This window comes from Vicugna pacos, chromosome 6, assembly GCF_048564905.1.
Source record: "Vicugna pacos chromosome 6, VicPac4, whole genome shotgun sequence".
Lineage (NCBI taxonomy): Eukaryota > Metazoa > Chordata > Mammalia > Artiodactyla > Camelidae > Vicugna > Vicugna pacos.
Genome location: NC_132992.1, coordinates 72,341,898 through 72,357,393, shown reverse-complemented (window position 1 = coordinate 72,357,393; position 15,496 = coordinate 72,341,898). Strand labels below are relative to the sequence as shown.

The 15,496-nt window shown below is 43.2% G+C and overlaps 1 protein-coding gene across 5 annotated transcripts in view; it reads right to left on the bottom strand.

The window, feature by feature from the left end:
• IFT43 (intraflagellar transport 43) overlaps positions 1–15,496 on the bottom strand; it is a 77,757-nt gene that overhangs the window by 36,853 nt on the left and 25,408 nt on the right. For 3 of the 5 annotated variants that reach the window (XM_072963460.1, XM_072963463.1, XM_072963461.1), the window contains 2 exons: positions 10,666–10,730; positions 4,418–4,480 (listed from right to left, as the gene is read on the bottom strand). In XM_072963460.1, coding sequence (XP_072819561.1) covers positions 4,418–4,480; positions 10,666–10,730 — 128 coding nt within the window. The remainder of the gene's footprint in view (positions 1–4,417; positions 4,481–10,665; positions 10,731–15,496) is intronic. The other 2 variants (XM_006206094.4, XM_072963462.1) reach the window with 1 other exon arrangement.

Sequence of the window (15,496 nt, the reverse complement as noted above, 5' to 3'; positions counted from 1 at the left end):
TGAGGGGGGCATAAAATAATGCATTAACTTATATTTTTTATAAATGCACAGAGTATCTTTGGAAGGAAACAAAAAAATACTAGTGAACAGCGGTTGCCTCCAGGAGGGGCATCTGGGTTTCCTGGGAGGAATGGGAGAGAGAAACTTCCACTTCATAGCCCAGCCTTTTTTATCTTTTGAATTCTATACTATGATTTTTAAAAATAAAATTAAAATTTCAATGAGAGTTTTAACATCTCAAAAGATGGCATGTAGTTACACAATATCTAAAACGTTAGAATCTGTATCATCCCTGCACCCTGCTCTCTTTCTCTCCCAGTCCCCTTCGTCCCCATCAGGAAGTGATTCCCCTTTTCTCCACTTAGTTACAGTGGAGCTTTCGGGTCAAACAGACTTTACGCCACAAAAAGGCAGAATATCATCATTACAAGATGGGGTTTGTCTATCCAAGTTAGACCTGGTGGCATGTGCTGGCCAAGGGACAGAACAATGTCCATGTGTCGGCAGAATGAACAAATGCCTCCCTTTACCTCTGCTGGGGGAAGGGTGACTTTCAGGAAGTCCCTTGCGGCTGTGCACACCTCAGGGCTCAGCAGGAAAGGAGCGCTCAGCTAAGACCTGCCGTCATCCAGCCCTGTTCTCAGTCCTCCCTACCTGACAGCTACCACGACAAGTGTCTGAAGACAGGAAAGGTATGAGGGTACAATGAGCTCAACATATCATATATTTTTCCCTACTTCAGTGAGGATACTTATTTTTCACTAGCTGTTTCAGTGTACACGGTTCGGGCATTATTGATTTCATTTTCAGATCCTAATGAACGTAAATGATTTACAGCGATAAACAACATATATTCCAATTTTATAAAAACAAGCAAACACACACACAAACAAAACCCCCTGTGAGTTCTCTAAGTTCATTAAGGTAAAAAATGTATCTCGATCATCCTCTGCCATGTTTCTGCCCAGGCTCTGAATATCTCAAGAGCAAAGCAAGAATTTTCTCTCTGGGAACCCACATAGAACAAACAAATGTGTATGTTAAAAAGATACGTTGTAGGTCGGCCCTGAAACCACTTTTTCTGAATCTGTCATGTCTTGGAAGCCACGTGGAAGAAAAGCATACACATTGGCGGAAGCAAGGATGATAAAGCTGAGACAGAAGTTCAAGCCAGGGGCTCTCATGGGCATCTCCAAAAGCCACAGAAACAGGGATGTGGTGCCCAAGCCCTGGGCACAGCTGTTGGAGATGGATGTACAATAAACCAGCTAAGACCTTCCCTTCTCAACCATCTCACGGGCAACTGCCTCACCCGATTTCACCCCATACTGGACACTCATCTCTGATGCCTGACCCATCTCGCTGAGAACCAAGTAACTGTTCACCTGTTACGCCCAGGACTCCGCCATGTATAATGATTCTGGGTGACTCAGGGCAGCATGTGGAAAATAAATGCTCAATACTTCTAAACAAAATTGTATTTATTGATGAAAATCTGAGAGCCAAGGACTCAGAGATACCTGGTCCCTTTTTAATCATGGGAGATCTGTAAGAAATGTCCAAAATTCACTCAATGATCAGATACATTCTGAGTACCTATATATACCAACCCCTACAGACCCAGATGCAAACAATGTAGACAAAAATCTCTTGCAAAATAACTACTTACTAGTTGAGTAATGTAAATGCAAAGGCAGTTGCAGCTCCGAAATAGTTTAGTAAAAAATAAAAACAAAAAACCTGAGAATGAAGAAGAGCCCCATGCATTAAACATTAACAATGGGAAGGCTGTATGTTAACTATTCTCCCAACTTTTTTCTAAGTTTGAAATTAAAAAAAAAAAAACTGGAGGGGGTTAAAGACAGGATTACAGGTATAATAAATTGAATTTTCAGGCAACCAAATAGTTGATGAGAGAAAGTTCTTCATGAAAGAATTTTTGTTAATAAGTGAAAATTAGAGAATCATCATTTGATACCTTTTAATGAAATCATGTCAACAATCATCAGTGGCCGCTTGGACCACGACGTAGGATTTGGTTGTGAACGTAACATGGAGACCACACCGCTGAGCCCAAGGATCAATTAAAGTGGAGCCCCAGGAAACCTGTGCCTTCGGATGCAGCGCAGCAGGATGCCCACAGCACCATCTCCAAATCATCCCTGCCGAAACGGTGAGTCTGAGTCTAACCATCAGGATCTAACTCCCAGCTTCACAGGGAATGTGGTTTTCAGAGGAACCAGCTAGACACCAAGACTAGTAAGCAATAGGCCAAGTCCAGAATGTGGGACACTCCACAGGACAAATTTCTCAAAAAAAAAAAAAATCAATGGCATCGGAGGGAAAAGAGGTGGGTGGAGAATGCTGCAGAGTGAAAGAGACTAAGGACACCTAATGATTAAATACAGGTGAGGACCTTGATTCGCCCTTTTCACAATCAACTATAAAAAGACATCTCTGAGACAATGGAAGCAACTGAACATGATCCGGGTATCAGATGACATGAAGGAATCATTATTAACTTTGATAGGCATGATAATGGAATGACGGCTAATAAACAAAAACAGTCCCTATCAGTTAACAAAAATTACCTCCAGCAGGAGAGGGAGGAGGGAGGAGGGCAACGACATTTTTATACATTCTCAAGCTCCTCTGCTCATCCTTGGCCTCGTAAAGGAGAAAGGGTTTTTCACATGCACAGGTAAACCTTCTTAAAATGAAGTAACTGTGTACCCCCCATCTTTTGGGGGTACTTAAAAATAACAAGTGAATGGAAATCTGGGGTAGACGGTGAGATTGCTTGTGGCTACTGGTGACAGTTCAGGGGCCTTGGCAGCTCTAAGCCTGGCCCAGCAGGTCCAAGGGCAGAGCACCCCCATCTGGGCACACCTGCACTCACAGGGCAGCACACAGCACCCCAGTGGGGAGGCTCCAGCTCAGCTACCCTCTGTGGCACATTCCTAAGAAACTGACCTCTTCGGGGATGGACAGCCTGTAGCAAGGCTGGTTTAAGAGAAGAAAACATGTGTCTGCCACAGTGTTTACAGATCTAGGAGCCCCGCAGCTCTGTGAATTTTTGCCTTTCACACTCCTGTAGCCTAATAAGAATTAACTACTCGCCGCTAACAAGAAGGTAAGGAGACTCTGGTATGGCAATGACACAGAGGGGGAGGACAGAAGTCCTTTAGTATTCTTGGAACATCTCCGCCATTAAAAAAAAAAAAAGCAAGTGGGAAAGAGAGAAGGAGGAGGGAAGGGGGCAAGCTCAGGACCAGCACACGGCTGCTCTCCCGCCATCTTGATGTCCTTGACGCGTGCAGATGGTGTGGAAGTGGCTGGCACCAGAACAGCCCAGGAGAAGGAATGAGCAGCCAATGGAGATTTATGTGAGGAGAGTGAGATGGACAAGGTAAAATTGTCAGGAGGAGTTGTTAGAAAGTAAAATATATTGTGACAATTCCACTCCTGCCGTTCATCAATAAACTGACAGATCATTTAGTGTCAATTAGGAGTGATAGATGGACAAGTCCCCATGATCCTGGGCCAAAATTAATGGCTGGGAGGGAGAGGGTGATTGAAAATGACGGCTGACATTGAGAGCAAAGTCCTGAAAGTCCCCAAGGGGCCATTACTTGCCTCATTCCCTTGCAGATCAATGCAGGGACAAACCCAAAAACAGACACTTTGAGACAAAACTTAATCAGACTACCTTTCCTTCCCAAGTCTGGCTGACCCTCGTTCAGCTCTGTTCCCCACGGCCAAGTCAGTGACCCACCAACTACAACCTCGGGCAACTTCAGAGCCAAGGACAGCCAGGCTCTACGGTGGGATCTTTGGCATAGGTATGGCTGTGATGCCAGGAGAGGGAACAGGTAGTGATGCAGGTACCAGGCAATTTGGAATACAGCCCTTTCCTGTGGCTCATGGGTGAGTGTCTGAGTTCCAGCAGCCAACATCTCTAGCCAGTGAGGTGGGTGACACACTGCTCTCTGTCTTGGGCATTGTTGTGCAAACAAACAAAGGTGTCCCAGAAACTCACATCCCCTGGCTGTGGGCTCCTCAGTGAGATCAGTAAACAGCCCTCCTACTCTCCCACTGGCAACATCATAGCCATAGACCTCTGTGAGCCTCACTTTTCTCCTCCCTCCCTTGTACAGGGGTTCCTACCTTAGAAACTAGAACCTACCCAATAGGATTGGTGTAATTCACATATAAGATGTAGCTATGGATGGAATGTTTGTGGTCCCCCAAATTCACATGTTGAAACCTCAATCCCCAATATGATGGTGTTTGAAGGTAGGGTCTCTGGGAATTAGTAGCGTTAGATGAGGTCAGGAGCGGGGAGCTCCTGTGATGGGATTAGTGCCCTTATAAAATGAGGAAGGCACATAAGAACTCTCTCTCCGTGTGTACGCACCAAGGAAGGCCAGGTGAACCCAGCCATGCTGACTCCTCGATCTCCAACTTCCAGCCTCCAGAACTGTGAGAAATAAATGTTTGTTGTTTAAACCACCTCATCTATGGTATTGTTACAGCAGCCTGAACTGACTGAGACAATATCATTTTTATCACATCTCAAAAGAATTTAAGGTGAGGACACTATTTTTTAGTGTGAATTCTCTGCTCTAACCAGACTGACGGTACAGTTACTGCTCCCCACTCATGCCTACAGCAATCCTTGAACAAAATCTCTCCTCATGATCCTCTCTGCCCATCAGAATTCCCCCAGCCTGAGCCCCATCTCCTCGGTCAGGGGCCCCCTGAACACTGTGATTCCTCTCTCCTCTGACATCACATCGCCAGGGTTGGCCACTCCACTAGTTTCTCACAAAGTGCTCCTTCTGCCATTCCTGATTTTTGTGAATGACAACGCCTCATCTCCCCAGTTGGAATCCAAGCCCATGCAGGGCAGGGAGCATACTTACACCCTGGACTCCATGGGGCGCCCAGCAAACAGCAGGAGCTCACGTTGTGCAGCCCAATAATCACCTGCTAATCACCTCCTTTCCTCTTTCTGTTTCACATCTGTTCTGCTTGCCTCCTGTACTCCAACAAGCTCAACAGTCAATTTGCCTTTCTACTTCAAAAAAAGATAAAAAAAGAGCCCAATTCAAAGTGCAATTCCCCCAAATCCCCCTCCCCGCCGCCTTTCTTGGTAACTTATCCGGCCCCTCCCAGCTCACTCATGTCCTGGAGGGAAACTGTCCCTGCCTCTTTCTGTCCAAGGTTGAACAGTCTCTTGGAAGGTCTGACCCTTTCCCTCCAGGTTCCTACTCCTTCAAACCCCCTCATTTCATCTATAATCAAGTATCACACACACAAGTCTTCAGCAGATCCGCCCCCTCTTCCAAATATTGCCCCGTGGCTTTCCTTTCTTTCAAATCACTGTCCCCGGTTCCTCACTTTCACCTTCTCCAACCCGCTGAATCTGGCCTCTGCCCCAACACAAATCACTGTGATCACTTTCTCAAAGGCCCTTAATAACCTCCAAACAGCCAAATCCAAGGCTCTGTCCCATCTTCTTTTTGTACAGATGACTCAAATTGCACCTCTTCTTTGACCTCTCTCCTAGGCTCCCACACTGTGGAAACTATCTACGGGGACCACCGCCGGCCCCACGTCAGGCCTCTCCTCCTGCCCTCCCTATCTGACGGCACCACCGCCCGACCAGTCATGGAAGCCAGGCACCCTGCAGCGACTCTCTGCTTCCCCCTCTGCCCTGCATCCAACCAACGGCACTTCTGTTAACATGACCTCCAGAATGTCTCCAGCCTCCTCTCCCGTCAGCACTCACGCCGCTGCCCCAGCTTAGCTGCTGGGGCCCTTCATGGAGAGCAGCGTCTCCCTAGCAGGCCTTCCGGCCTTCCGGACCTCCACTTTCCACATGAAAAGAATAAGAGAGCAACCAAAAGTACTGATCTGCTCGTACATTTATTCAATAAATACTCACTGAGGGCTTATTTTGGACTGGCCCTGGCTGAGTACCGGGGGTATATTAACAGGAGTGTGTCTCCCGTTACAGAGCTGACGTCACAGTAGTGAGAAAAAGACAATGTGTGTGTGTATGTGTGCATATATGACTACATGCCAGCTGGTGACACATGACAGCAGGAGATGAGGGACACAGAGTGACGAGGGTGCTACTTTATACAGAGTCAGGTCAGGTAAAGCCAGGTAAGCCATATTAAAGACTGTGGGGTTTACTTTGGAGGGGAACTGCCACTGGAGGGTTCTAAGCAGACAAAAATGCACAGATGTCACCTACGTCTTAAATAGGTCACTCTGGCTCTGCAGAGATGAGGCTGAGGGAGGCAAGGGTGAACGGGGAGACCAGTCAGGAGGTCCTGCTCAAGTCAATGCTGGACAGGATGGTGGCTGTGGCACAGGCAGTGTGCACACAGATGTGTTTCAACCATAGACGGAACACAATTTACTGACAGATGGAGGAGTCCAGGAAAAGTTCAGAGTCTGAGTGACAGGGAAGATGGAGCCCATTTATAGAGACGTGAGGGGACTGTGGGAGGTGCAGGCTAGGGCACAGGGTGGAAAGGGTGGAAACTAAGATGACCAATTAGGACGTATTAGGATTGAGTGACATATTCAAGCAGAAAGGTGGTGTGGACAGCTAGATGCTCAGGGGAAGGACTGGGCGGGAGATACAACCTGGAGTTATCAGTGTGTAGGTGATAGAAAAACGCCCGAGACTGGACTGAGATCACATCAAGAGTGAGCATCCGTGGAGAGGAGAAGAGAGGAGGCTGGAGGCTGCGCCCCGGGCATGCCACCATTCTGGCGGTCAGGACTACACCCCAGATGGAGGAGGCGACCAAGGGAATCCCTTGAAAGGTAACACAGGAAATGGAAAAGCATCTCCCTCCCAGGGGAAAATGACCTGATCTGGAAAAAACTTTAATATCGTCATTGAGGAATTAACACCTGAGATCCTCTTTTTCTAAGAAGCAGATATAGGATTTATCTTATTTCCATATTTCAAAATAAATTCCAGGTAACACAAACGTGAGAATCCCCTAATAACTTAGAAGAATAGGGCTCCTCTACAAACCTCTCACCAGCCTATTTCAAAGTCATCTTCTTGTTCCTCGTTAACATGAAAAAGCAGTGATAAGTTCAGCAAAGGAACAGTGTGGTACTTAATGGTATATGAACAGACGGAAAGACCACTGGAATGGAATAACAAGTCCAAAAGGAGACCCAGGGTCAAACACAGATGTAGACTACAGTGAAGGTAGCTTCTAAATTCACTGGGAGAAGATGGATCTTCAAATAAATGGTGCTCGGACAACAGACATTTAGAAAAAAGATGAAACTGGATCTATACATCATACCATACACTGGAATAAATTCCACATGGATCAGAGATCTAAATTTTTAAATGTAGATTTAGAGTGTAGTTGTGTTCCCAAAAAATGTGATCTATAAATACAGGTGGCTGTGCACTTATGGTCAACTAATCTATGATAAAAAAAGGCAAGACTACACAATGGAGAAAAGACAGTCTCTTCAATAAGTGGTGCTGGGAAAACTGGACAGTTACATGTAAAAGAATGAAATTAGAACATTCTCTGACACCATATACAAAAATAAACTCAAAATGAATTAAAGACCTAAATGTAAAACCAGATACTATAAAACTCCTAGAGGAAAACATAGGCAGAACACTCTTTGACATAAACCACAGCAATATTTTTTTTGGATCTGTCTCCTAAAGTAAAGGAAATAAAAGCAAAAATAAACAAATGGGACCTAATTAAGCTTAAAAGCTTTTGCACAGCAAAGGAAACCATTGAAAAAATGAAACGACAATCAACTGAATGGGAGAAAATATCTGCAAATGATATGACTGATAAGGGATTAATATCTACCATATATAAACAGCTCATACAACTCAATATCCAAAAATAAACAACCCAATTAAAAAATGGGCAGAAGAACTGAACAGACATTTTTCCAAAGGGGAAATGCAGATGGCCAATTGGCACATGAAAAAAAGGCTCAAAATCGCTAATCAGGTAAATGCCAATCAAAACCACAATGAAGTATCACCTCACATCTGCCAGGATGGCCATCATCAAAAAGAACACAAATAACAAATGCTGGCGACGATGTGGAGAAAAGGGAACCCTCATACACTGCTGGTGTGAATGTAAATTGGTACAGCCACTGTGGAAAACACTATGGAGATTTCTCAAAAAACTAAAAATAGAACTATCATATGACCTAGCAATTCCACTCCTGGGGATATACCTGGGAAAAAAAAACAGTAATTCAAAAAGATATATACACCCCAATGTTCATAGCAGTGTTATTTACAATTGCCAAGATATGGAAGCAACCTAAGTGCCTATCAACAGATGAACAGGTAAAGAAGAATGGTATACACACACACACACAATGGAATACTACTCAGCCATGAAAAAACAAAATTTTACCATTTGCAGCAACATGGATACGCTTGGAGGGCATTATGCTAAGTGAAATAAGTCAGAGAAAGACAAATACTGTATGATATCAGTATATATGGAATCTAAAAAATACAACCAACTAGTGAATATAACAAAAAAGAAGCAGACTCACAGATATAGAGAACAGACTAGTGGTTACTAGGGGTGGGGTAGTGGGAAGTACAAACTACTGAGTGTAAGATAGACTCAAGGGTGTATTGTACAACACAGGGACTATAGCTAATATTTTGTAGTAACTGTAAATGGAAAGTAACCTTTAAAAATTGTATAAAAATAGGTGGCTGGTCTGTGGGCCTCAGTTTGCTGAATCTGAACATATAGAAACAAAGAAGGATGCATTTAAAATTTACATATACATGCTTATTTTTTGCAAAGAGAAGTATAGAAAGGATAAAGCAGAAACTAACAAAGAGGTAACCCATAGGAGATGGATGGGAATGCGGTAGAAGGAATGAAGATGGGAGTGAGGTATGTCTGAGTATATCTTTCTACACCATTCTGATACAGTAAAAAGTACACAGTACCACCTATTCTTGCCAAAAAACTTTAACCTCCAATCTAATCATGAGGAGTCAATCAGAGAAATTCAGAGTATAAGACATTCTACAAAACAACTGGCTTGGATTCCTCAAAAAAGTCAATGTATTGGATGGAGGTGTTGAGGGGAAGGGGAACTGGAATTATTTTAGAGACTAAAAGAGACTAAAAAGAGACAGAACTACCAAACACAGTGTGTGAACTCTGATTGGACCCCTGGAACTATAAAAGACATTTTGGGGACAACTGGGAAAATTCAATCATTATGAAATTTCTTAGATGTGATAATCATACTGTGATTATTTGGAGAATGTCTTTACTCTTTAGAGATGCATGCTAGAGTATTTAGAGGTGAAATATCATGACAACTGCTTCTTGTTTTCAAACAATTCAGAGAAGGAAAAAAGCATCGTGTGTGCGTGCACATGTGTGTGTGTTTAGAGGTGGGGAGAGGAAAGGAGGAGGAAGGGGGGAAAACTGGAAAAAAAATATTTTTGATAGTGATATATTGAAGCAAATGCTGAAGGCAATTCTGAACAAAAGTAATCTCTATTCTTTAAGGAAAAGTAACTCCTTTCCTGAGTTTATCTTTAGTTAAACTTAATCAGTGGCCATCCTACTGGTGTAGTATATATATATATACACATACACACACTACATATACATATGCATATATTTATATAAATATATACATATTTATGTTACATAAACGTATATACATAAATATACATTTTCATATATTACCTATAAATATATATATTTACACATATACACCTATGTATGTATATTTTGGTTTACCTTTCATCTAAGATTTAGTACAAGAGATTAAAGACCAAAATGATTTGTAATCCAGCAGTTATTAACAGGTAACAGAAACTTACTTTAAGAAGAACACAGAATGTTATAATATGGATGAACTTTGAAAATATTATGCCAAGTGAAAGAAGCCAGTCATAAAGGACCACATAATATATGATTCTCTAAAAAAATGATAAAACTGAACTTACTGACAAAACAGAAAGAGACTCACAGACATAGAAAACAATCTTATGGTTACCAAAGGGGAAGAGGGGGAGGGGTAAATTAGGAGTTTGGGATTAACAGATACACACTACTATATATAAAACAGATAAGCAACAAGAACCTACTATATAGCACAGGGAACTATATTCAATATCTTGTAATAATCTCTAATGGAAAAGAATCTGAAAATGAATATATATCTATATATATAGGTATATATATAACACTTTGCTATATACCTGAAATTAACACAACATTGTAAATCAACTATACTTCAATAAAATTTTTTAACAATATAATTCCATTTATATGAAATGTCCAGGATAGGCAAATTACAGAGACAGAAAACAGACTGGTGGTTGCCTAGGGCTGGGGAGGTGGGGGGGACACAGGCAGTGACTGCTAATGGGTATGAGGTTTCTTTAGGGGAGTGATAAAAATGTTCTAAAAGTGACTGTGGTGATGACAGCTCAACTCTGAATATACTGAGAATGACTGAACTGCACATCTCAAATGGCTGAATTGTAAGGTATACATATTACATCTCAATAAAGCTGTTAGGAAAAATAAAAGAACACAGGAACAAAGTGCTCCCTGCGCCCCCATGAGCTGCTGGACTCACTTGGAAGTCTTCATGGAATCATCTGCCCATCCTCCTTGCCGACGGGGTAGTTTGGGAGGGGGAGCCTGCAACGAAAGAGAAGCCAACAAAACACAGTCACTCAACATCAGCATTCGAGCAAACAGTGGCTGAGATTAAGGTCACCAAAGCCAACCTTCAACCTGTCAAAATCTTCTGAATAAAAATACAGTCTGATGAGAATCTGGGTACTCTCAGACCCTCCTGGAGGGCAGTTTGGTACCGTCCACTGAAAGCCTTAGAAATGCTCATGCTTTTTGAGCCAGCAATTCTAATCCTAGGAATTTATCCCAAGGAAATAATCAGAGAGAAACATAATGTCATTTTTGAATAGTGAGTAACTGGAAATAACCAAAGTGGATAGCAATAAGGGATTAAGTAAATCATGAGATACATATGTGAAAATACTATGCAATAATGAAAAACTATGTTAAAAGAGAACACTTGATATAAGAAAGCTCAATATACATTAACTTTTTTAAAACACTGTTGCAAAACAGTATGCATAGGCTTCTGATTTTGTGAGATTATTAATATATCACATCTAGTGTTAATTAGCGGTAAGTACATGAATGAGAGGCAATCCAGTGATAGAATTATGGCAATTTATTTTTCCTTCTTTATGCTGTTGTGCATTTTCTAGTTCTTTTTACAGTAGACTTTTATTACTTTTATAAACAGAAAAATCATAAAATAAAAACAGAAGAGAGAGGCTTGCTTAAAAGATACAAACCGAATTGGTGAGTTAAAAATCTGCTCAAGTTATTTGGGCAGGAAGCATTCACTTGTAATGGATACATCCAGAAACCCAAGTGCAAGCAAAGGAAACTATAAACAAAATGAAAAGATAACCCACGGAACGGTAGAAAATATTTGCAAACGATGTGTCTGACAAGGACTTAATTTCCAGAATATACAAATAGCTCATACAACTCAAAAACAAAAAAAAACAAACAACCCAATCCAAAAGTGGAAAGAAGACCTAAATATTTCTCCAATGAAGACACATTTCCTATTCTGAATTACCTCGCATTCATCTAGGGCTGTTTTTTGAAGCACCAACTTTCTTTTTCCAAGAACATCACATAATCGTAACTGTTGTTCTCAGTCTGAGGAGATCCTTAGATAAATGGACTAAAACACAGGTTGGCAAACTTTTTCTACAAAGGGCTAGGTGGTAAATATTCTTAACTTTGCAACTACTCACCTCTGATGCTGCAGGGCAATAAACAGCCACGACAAGAAATAAACACCTGGGTGTAATGTATTCCAATAAAACTCTACAAAAACAAGCAGCGGGCCAGATTTGGCGGGAAGTATGTGGTCTGCAGACTCCTGGGCTAAAATCACTGCGATGTCCTTTGAAACTGTTGCTTAAAACTTAACTTGCAGTTTTTTAGGAAAACATTCCTTCAACATGCCAAAATACCTTTTAACTTTTAATATTTTTATTTTACACCAAGATACGTTTCCTTTCCTGCTTCTCCAGTAGCACCCCAGCCTGCCAAGGATGTGCTCTGTCTAGATACCATACCGGACCTTTCTGCAGGGTGAGGCAGAACCTGCTGGGAAGGCCTGATGTAAAAGCAGTCAAGTCCTGGAAAGCCTGCATCCAACTTAGCTCCTGGGAAGCCTAAATAATACTTTAGAGAAAAGAAACTTGAGCTTTCTACACTAGAGGCAGGTAATGGAGCTATTCGGGGGCTCTCAACGTCTCAAACACGACAAAAACATGAGAAAACGAGCTACTGCTTGTCACTCCTGAGGTGGGGTTCAAAGAAGATGTACTAAGAGACCCCCACCATCAATGCCCAGTCCACACATCCTTTATTGGTGTCCCGGCCACCCACACTCACCCGTCCCCAGGCTGGATGGGGAAGCCTTACATCCCATGACCCCTCTTCCCTTAGACACAGTTGACTGAACCAGGGGTGCAAGAGTCTGACCTAGTCAGAATTAATTGAGTTCTCTGTCTCTGGAATCTGGAATTGAAGCCCAGAGGTTAGGCTTTTCAGACAGCACTGAGTGTCGGAACTATAAGGACCAGCTGGAATCAGAGTAACTCCAAACTTCTATGAGTCAAAGTTGTATATAAGCTGAGCCCAAGAACTTTGTCTCTTGACAAGCTCTTACCGTGAGGAAGGCACTGCAAATGTACAAGAGAACGGAACTGAACCATATCAGGCCACCTCCAGGATGTTTTCAACCAATCTGGACCACAGCTGTCTTCCCTAGGATTTTGCAGACAACATGCCATTTTTCTTTATCTGAGAATAGGACCATCGTGTGACAATGTGCATTCCTGAACCTGGAGGTCATAAACTAGTAACCGCATGTTTGGTTTGGCCATAGTGTGGTTTTTGTCTGTTTTTATCTAAACTACCATTTAAAAAATTGTTAAGATTTCCACACAAAACAGTAGTTTCCGGCTTCTCTTGGAAAACTGGAAGCTCCAGTAATGCTGGGCAAAGTAGCAACTGCCCTCTGGAGACTGGACAAGTGCCTTCCAGTTTGCCACAGTCCCCACCCGCCCTTTCTGTCTCCTCCCTGCTGAAGTCAAGGGCCAGCTGACATCTATTATGACTGCAACTGTGCTGTTGTTTCTCCTCCAGGACAGAATCCTCTCTCGGTTCCCATGTCTACTGGCAGGGGAAAATGAAAGCTATGTCGGGTGTTTTGAGAAAAATGGGAACAAGCATGTTCTGGGCTGGCAGTGTGATCTTTTCCTAAGTCAGTGTGCAGACTGCAGGGGTGCCTGAGTCTTACCCCTAGACCTACTTCATTTACCGAGGCTCCCAGCCTGGCCCCTGTGGGCATCTGGGTGTGTGGCCCTAAACTGGATTCCCAGAGCTGGGGTTCCGTGCTTCCTTCTCTTTGCTCTGGGTGTCAAGAAGGACAGAATGAACTCAAGTGAAATCCACAGTGCCACAGTGTCAGGAGGCCCAGGTCTACTTGGCGCCTCCCACTGAGCATCCACAGGAAGAAGGGAAGGGGCCTGGTGGCCTTGGCAAGTTCCTCAACCTGTGTCTCCTGATGCACCTGTTTTCTGCCCATGCTTGTGGGTGGCAATGGGGACAGGAGGAGCAGAGGCTGAACTGGGGAGGGATTGTGAGAGGTCAGGCAGCACGGAAAAGGAACATATGTAACATAAACCTGGTGAAAACGCACTCCTTGGAGTAGCCACTAAACAGCTGCGGGATGACATTAATGACTATACAGTAAGGCTTAGAGCAGTGCCTGGCACTAATAAGAACTACAGCTTTACTGTTACCATCATCATCATTACTAATGTCAATACATGACAGGGCAGACCATGTGTAATAAAATCTACTAAACCATTTGGGGAAAGGCAGGGAAAAAGACTCCTCTGAGTCTGGTCTGAGCTGTCGCTTTAACTACTAATGCATCATATGGTTAATAAAGTTCCTTAAGATTCTAGGACTCCAGATGACCCGCTTTATCTTCTTCAACCACAAACTCCAGGAAGTCAGAGTTGTCGGGAGGATGAGTGAGAATCCTTTCTACTTAGAGTGACCCAAAGACATGTTTTCTCGTGTGTTCTTCCCATTATGGAACAGTACCAGCTGCTGAATTCGGAGAGCACCTTCAAAACAGAAAGATCGCCGCATGAGAGCCACCCCTCCGCAGCCAGAAGTGAACAACTAGTCCCCAAATCAAAGGGGCTTTTGCACAAATGACTAGAGACTTCAGGAGTTTACATAACGTAAAAAACTGTGTAAGCTGATTTTCCTCAAGATCACCTGGGAGAGGAAGAGTTACGAAGAACTTCTCTGCACAAAATGGGGTAGGGTTATAGTCACCTTCCCTGCTCCCCACTGGGAGTCTTGGCCGACTTCAGGAGAGAACACGAGGAGGCTGGGAGACGGAGGCAGGCAGAACTTAGCTCTTTGCAAGGCAGGGCCTGGGCATTTAGTGGGATGTGGTCTCTCTTGATGTTCATGATTTAGTACTCTGAGACTATGGATAAGAAATTCTTTTTTTGGTAAATACTCCCTACCATGAGTCTGGTTATGGCCATACATGAGTACCCTGTCTCCATGAGACAGACGCAATTAACAACCAAGTTATAAAGGCTCCTCCCCAGAATTCAACTTTGCTCCTATGTGGAGGTCTAGGCACTATCCTATACACAACAGGCGAGTTAGAAAAAGCAGAGATATCATTCCTGTCTTGAAATGATACCCCAATCCAATGGGGCCGGAAAGAGGCAGAATTCAGGGTATATCAGGTGCACACGAAATCTATGATTAGACATGAGGCTTAATCTGAAACTTAAAAGGCCACATTAGAGGTGGGAGATGGGCATCAGGGATGAAGCTTCCTAGAGCCCTTCTAGGGAGGCATGCAGGGTCCAAAGGTGAAGCTGAGAAATCCCTCAGCCATGGGGTAGTTCCATAAAATTTTGCAGTGTTCTTGCCACCTTTGGTAGTTTTTATTGCGTCACATTCTCCTGGGGGCATCATTCAGACAGTGCTCTGACAAGCATGCATAAGCTTGCAAGACATGACTGGAGCTACACAGAACTGTACCAACTTGGGAAGTTCTGAGAACAAGGAGACTGACAAGGAGACTTTAAGGAGTAAGTGGGGCTTGCCCTGGATTGGAAAGGTAAGCAGAAATGAAAAGGAAAGCATTCCAGAAGCAGCCAGATACAAGGTGCAGTGATACCAGGATAGCACATGACACTCGGGCTGCAGCAAATGCTGGTAGTTCACTGATCACTGCATTGGCAGGGGGTCCAAGGCCCTCAGCACTTGTTACTCTACAATGCAGGCTGGAAGAGAAAGTAGGT